The sequence below is a fragment of the Microtus ochrogaster genome, chromosome 16 (genome assembly GCF_000317375.1).
Source record: "Microtus ochrogaster isolate Prairie Vole_2 chromosome 16, MicOch1.0, whole genome shotgun sequence".
Taxonomy (NCBI): domain Eukaryota; kingdom Metazoa; phylum Chordata; class Mammalia; order Rodentia; family Cricetidae; genus Microtus; species Microtus ochrogaster.
Genome location: NC_022018.1, coordinates 1,558,180 through 1,564,179, shown reverse-complemented (window position 1 = coordinate 1,564,179; position 6,000 = coordinate 1,558,180). Strand labels below are relative to the sequence as shown.

General features: G+C 44.9%; 1 protein-coding gene across 1 annotated transcript in view; it reads left to right on the top strand.

Annotated features, from left to right (window-relative positions):
- Cubn (cubilin) overlaps positions 1-6,000 on the top strand; it is a 204,836-nt gene that overhangs the window by 91,067 nt on the left and 107,769 nt on the right. Inside the window, exon 29 of the mRNA XM_005354631.1 lies at positions 2,393-2,574. Within this exon, the coding sequence (XP_005354688.1) occupies positions 2,393-2,574 (182 nt within the window). The remainder of the gene's footprint in view (positions 1-2,392; positions 2,575-6,000) is intronic.

Sequence of the window (6,000 nt, the reverse complement as noted above, 5' to 3'; positions counted from 1 at the left end):
ATGATTTTTCCAATTGGTTCAGGTTTTCTGATAAATTCCTTTGTACATAACAGAGTATTGATACCCCGACCTCGACCCGTCCCTGTGCACTGTGAGGATGAGATCACATCCTAGACCCTGGTGCTGCTTTGAAAAGCTAATCCATAATGTATAAAAAAAAAAAAAAAAAAAAACCAACTCGCTTGTTTTTTTTTAAAATAAAAATGTTGAAATTAATCTTTGCGAATGGAAGAAAAAGCAATAATGGTTTAATGGTGTATACTCCTAAAAATGTATGTGCAAAAATTTGTTTTTTAAAAGACATTAAGTGTGCCTGGTTTCTGCAGCAATGCTTGCCCTCAGGCATATACTCAGGGATAACAACATTAAAAGGGCCTGGTTTCTGCAGCAATGCTTACCCTCAGGCAAATACCCAGTGATCAGGACATTAAATGCACCTGGTTTTTTCAGCAATGCTTACCCTCAGGCAAATCCCCAGTGATAAATGCCTTAATAAGTGAGCAACAAGTGAAGGAAGGAAACTGGAAAATGATTTTGCCTTTTTTTGTCTCAATTTAGAGCAACAAAGATATAGTCACAATTCTAACATAATTATCAGAATTGACTTTATTTTCTAGACATTTATGGTTTCAATCATAAATACTACTAAATTTTACATCTTAATTTGTATTTGACATGAACTTTGAAGTCAGATTTATTAGAAGTAATGAGAACATGAAGAAAACACAGAATTTGACAGAATTTTCCAGCATCCACAGTCCCTCTCGTTTATCTTCCATAACCACATTTTTTCCTGATAGGATAAAACTGACAGTATTAGAATTTGTTATCCAAAGGCACACACACCCTTACTCACTATTGATGGGAGCATAGAATGATACACTTAAAAACAATATTTTACTCGTATTATTAAGTAAATCTTGCTTATCATAGGTCTTGAATTGCGGATCAACAGGGCTGTAGCTGCAGCTTTCAAAGCCTCACTGGAGTCTAGAGTCTGATATCATCATCCCAGTGCGCAGGACGGGGCAGGGCGTTAGTATCCTGTTATGTACATGGAATTTACACAGAAACCTAAAACAAGTGGAAACAGTGGGAAAACGTGATGCAGAGGCTCAGATGAATCAACTGTGATTTTAAAATAATGGATTCGATTTGATGATGAATAGAACCTCAGTAAAGATACAGAGATGCACTAGCTGAGCTCCCAACTCCTTCTCTCGAAGGGCTTCCTCGTTGGATTATTTATTTGATAAAAAGGTTATTAAGAGCCCTAGCGTGTAAACAGAATGGCCTCGCTCTCTTGTAATTTGGGCAAAAGCTCTATGTTTGACCATAACACAGGCCCCAATGGTGTCCAAGCTCAGGAAGTGACAATTTCTCGAGCAAATAGACTGTGAACAGCGCCCCCTAGAGTTGAGCAGATGGTACTGAAGAATTGTACAAACTATGCTGGTTTTAGCTTCAGAAATATTTTTAGTGTAATTTTACAGCAGGAAAATATTTCCTAATCTATGATGACACTGATTTTTAGACCATTCTCCACAATCCAAAAATAATATTAATATGTTTAGTTTTAAATAACTTTTTTTTTTTTAAAAAAAATGAGATCCCTCAACCCCAGAAATAAAAGGAGAAACATTGTAAGACATAGGAAAGGTATTGCCTTGAGCTACAAATCTAAAGTCTGGAACAAAAGTCCCAGTGGAAGTAGCAGCAAAGTGTGCAAAGAAGGTGCTAGCTAGCACTTTGGGAACTTTGAGCCAGAATCAGGGCTATCTCCCTCCCTCCCGTCTTCCTCCCCCTCTTCTTCCTGAGTCAATCTCAGATGTTACAGGCTGGGCTCAAACTTGCTATGGAGCTGAGGTTAACCCTGTCCTCCTGATCCTGTCACCGCTTCCCCTGCTGGGACTGCAGACAGGCACCACCAGGTCTGGCTAGAAGCAGGTCCTTTGTAGATTTGAAATTCTGCAGTAGACTCAGGACCCCCCCCCCCCCCCGCTCCTAAAATCCGCTGTCTTCCTCCTAGGTCTTTTCACCTAAAGCTGATGAAGGAAATCTAGATGTGGAGGGAATAAGAACTCAGCATTATTATGGAAATAAAGTAATATACATCTATCTTAAAAGAGTAACTTTCATAACTATGATTTTCTGTCTCTCACCCTTTCCGCTGGGGAGCCAGGGCAGTGTACATCCCTAGCATGCGCTCTACCGCTTAACTACACCCATGCTCTTTTTACTGCTTTGTGGTGGGAAAATTAAACTTTATTGTAACTTTTCTCCTATACAAGGCATTGCACGTCTTCTGTCACCTTTAGTTAGAAGAAGGCTTAAATATGTCCTGGCCACTGTTGCCAGTTAGCATTAACTGAGTTTTTTTTGTGTCCGACAGGCTGTGGTGGGGAGATGTCTGGAGTCGCAGGCTCCTTCAGCAGCCCTGGGTACCCTCTCAACTATCCCCATAACAAGGAGTGTATCTGGAACATCCGTGGAGCCCCAGGGAGTAGTATCCAGCTCACCATCCATGATTTTGATGTGGAACATCATGCAAGCTGCAACTTCGACACCCTGGAGGTAGGAAGTGAGGTTGTTTCTCCCCGTATTACCACTCTAGGGATAAGCTGGAGCCTGCACACATTCTATCCAGGGGCTAGCCCTGTTCTATTCTTAGACATTCTAAGAAGTATCGCCTCTCTGTGGATAATGTTAGCAGACATATGGGATTAATATGCCAGTTGAGTTTCTATCCTTATGGCGGCCTTGGCTGGGGCCGCTTCACTAGGAGGTAAGGACAGACAGCAGCATTTAGGGAACAGTGTAAGCCTAAAACTGGGGAAGGACAGCCAATGAGAAGTGTCATAGAGGACTGCTTGGGTTTGGCCCCTTTTAGGGGAGCACAGGAAGCTGATCCACTTGTCCCTGTCTCTGCTGCCGGTCGATAAAGACTGTGCTTGGGCCCTCTAGCAGCCCACACTTCTACCTCTGGTCTGAGGGGAGCGAGGAATCCCTCTTAGAGGAAACACCCTGCATTCGGAAGTCAGTGGGAAGATGGGCCCAGTGTACTGACCACGTGTGCCACCACTGCCTTCACAGCTGCAGCTGCTGCCTGCAGTTCTGGCTGCTGTTCTGCTGGAGGTACAGCTGCAGCAGCTACAGGGGATTTTTTAAAAGTCACTTAGGGTGACCTTTATCTTCAAAAAAAGGCCTTTGTAGAAAAGGACTTTCTGATGCTACTTCAAGAGTTTATCTCAGAAAATTAAGACAACCTTTGAGAGTTTGGGGTCTTGAAGTTTATACTAATCAACTTGGAAGTATCAACCAATTGAATAGCTTCCAGGCACACACAAACTTCCCATCACCTCAGCCGTGGGGACTGTTTCACACCATTCTGCAGCTAATAACATGTAGCCCCACAAGGCTGGATATTTGGTTTGTTTCTATCCTTTCACCAGCATTCAGAGCGCCAAACGCCCAGCAAAGAGTAAGCACCCAATGTTTATGAATGAGCAAAAGCATCCACGACTCTGACTCGTGATAAGGAGATACATTTGGGTCACAGTGATTGGACACGACCGCATTCACAATGGGATGTGAATAGTCCCGTGGGGAAAAACAAAGAGGAAGATTCTGTTCACATATTACAGCTGTCAAAGTCGAGTCTCAAGTTCATGGCCTTTTTTTGTGACCACCTGGATGGTGGCTGTTAAAGGCATGGATGGCACCGGTCAAAGTTTCCAGTTTCATGTGTCCCAGGGCAAAGAAGTAGACTAGGGATACAAGGTTGTGAAAAGAAATAGAGAGAGTTATTAAGAAACAGCAATGAGCGTGAGCCAGTGAGTCGAGAGAAAAGCACGCCCTTGACAATACCCGGCCCAGCACTCGTCACCGTCATAGGTCATGTACACAGCTCAAGCCTCTCCCACACTCATGTATCTTGGGCTTTACTTGGGTGTGCTCTTCTGTACGGCCAAGAGAGGAAGAGTTTCAAGGCTCTTTCTGCCAACTGATGTTTGCCATATGCCAATCTTGATGTGGTTTCCTCTAGGGAGTTCTCTCCTCTGCAAACGGACGGCCTCTGAAATGAATCTAGTTGCCACTATGCAAGCCCAGTTAAAATGAAATAGGGTGAACATTGAAAATAGTAGAAAGGCCTTTATAGGAAAACTTGGACCCTTTAAAGTTATTTGATTAAGTTGGGGTTCTCAAGCCCCAGTGGTGGGTACAGACAGTGATAAGAGAAAAGGAGTCAAAGCCCAAACTGGGAAGCCTTGGGTCAAATCCATACCCTTCTCTGCGGCAGTACTGCTACTATGTCACGCCTCTGTCTTACTGGAGCGATGGTGTTTAGGAGAGAACGAGGCACCTCTGGGAATTTGCCCTTGTAGCTGGAAGAAAGACCCGTGGGATGCTGAAGTTGTTTCTCTACCAACAAAAATAATACTTGATTACATAAAACCCTTAACACTTACAGAGGGCTGGCAGCTGATTCTCTGTAGCGCCGTACACTGTTCCAGGTTCCAAGCCCTTCATTTTTGTATTCCAGAGTACGTGTGATTGGTGCTCACTTGGCAAAATGTAAATGGATTCATTGTGCTTTGGGTCTTTTTACACCCATTACATGTACCGAGACAGGGGTGGAGGGTGTTCTCTCGTGAGCAGTCTCAAGAGCGTAGAGACAAAAATGAGTGACTCCAGTCAGCAAGCAGCACTGCTGGGGGTAGGTGTCCTATGCCAGCTCAAACATGTTTCCTATCCTGCTGTGCACAGCCAAGTAGGACTTACTGTCACTAGACACTGGACTTTCTGGGGTCCATTATGGGGAGCCGTCTCTTCCCTTACAGGATCGCTGTTCAGAAAGTGGTCAGTTTTACAAAGCAACAGCCGTAGGGCTACTCATAGCCCTGGAATGCTGACTTGATCTTCAAAATAAATGGAGCTAACAGAGCAGAAAGCAATGTTCAAAACAGACTAAAATTGCGGGCTCTGAAATACTCTCCATCCCGGGCATTTGCTAAAAAACACACGTTAATCTCTGACCAGCATGCCATTTCTTCCCCCACAGCGTTAGTCACAAGCGGGAGTGGAATGAGCCACACCCTGGAATTCTTTCCATCCTTTCCCACTTTGACCACGTTTTATTTATGGGAACCAAAAATCTCCATTCTGTTGATTTGGTTAAGGAAATCCCAGGCTGATTTTGTTTCAGTCTCCAAGAAAGCTCTGTGGAGAGCCTGGGTTGGCATCCAGGAGAGGAAATCCCCACCCTGGTACAATAAAACAAGACAATTGCTTGGTGCGGGCAGTTTGCACAGTCAGGGCCTCTCGGCAGTGGTCATCTGTGAGCTGAGCCCAGAGCCAGGGGAAGCAAAGAATGTCTGAAGCGGCGGTGTTTATTCTGTTGGAAGCTTCTAGGCAGAGCCAACTCGTACCCATTATGTTTGTGGTCTCAAGGGGATGCAGGACCAGGGAAAACAAAGATTATTTTGCCGGCTTGTCAGCACGTAGCGCCAGCGCGGTGTTCTCTGAGGATGTGTGCTCGTTGCTGTGCTCCGGGGAGCAGAAATGTATGTGTGAGAGACAACCTCAGAGGCCCTTCCTGAAGCCAGGCTTTGCGTGGCACTCGCAGGGCCTGGCAAACAGCAAACATCAGTTCCTCCTCATGAAAATAAGCCCAGAGCAGTCACCCGCTTTGCTTCGTTCCTTTGCGATTACTGTGCTGATGCTCAGCCCTCTGGGAAACAGCGGTTTCTTTTTCTTTAGCGGTTCCTGCCTGACTGGGGGTCGGGGGATGTGGGAGGGAGATAATCAGACAAAGAAATCATTATAGATTCAAGTCATATACTCCTCCTCCAAAGTAGGTTTCTTGTTCTCACTCTCTCCCCAGGGAACTCTTGAGTGAATTCCCTATCAGTCAGCTTGCGGGTGAGCAGGGAAGGGAGGGCATTGTGGAGGAGCAGAAGGAAAGAGTCCAGGCCTGGAGTGGTGAGAGGGGTTGCTGCC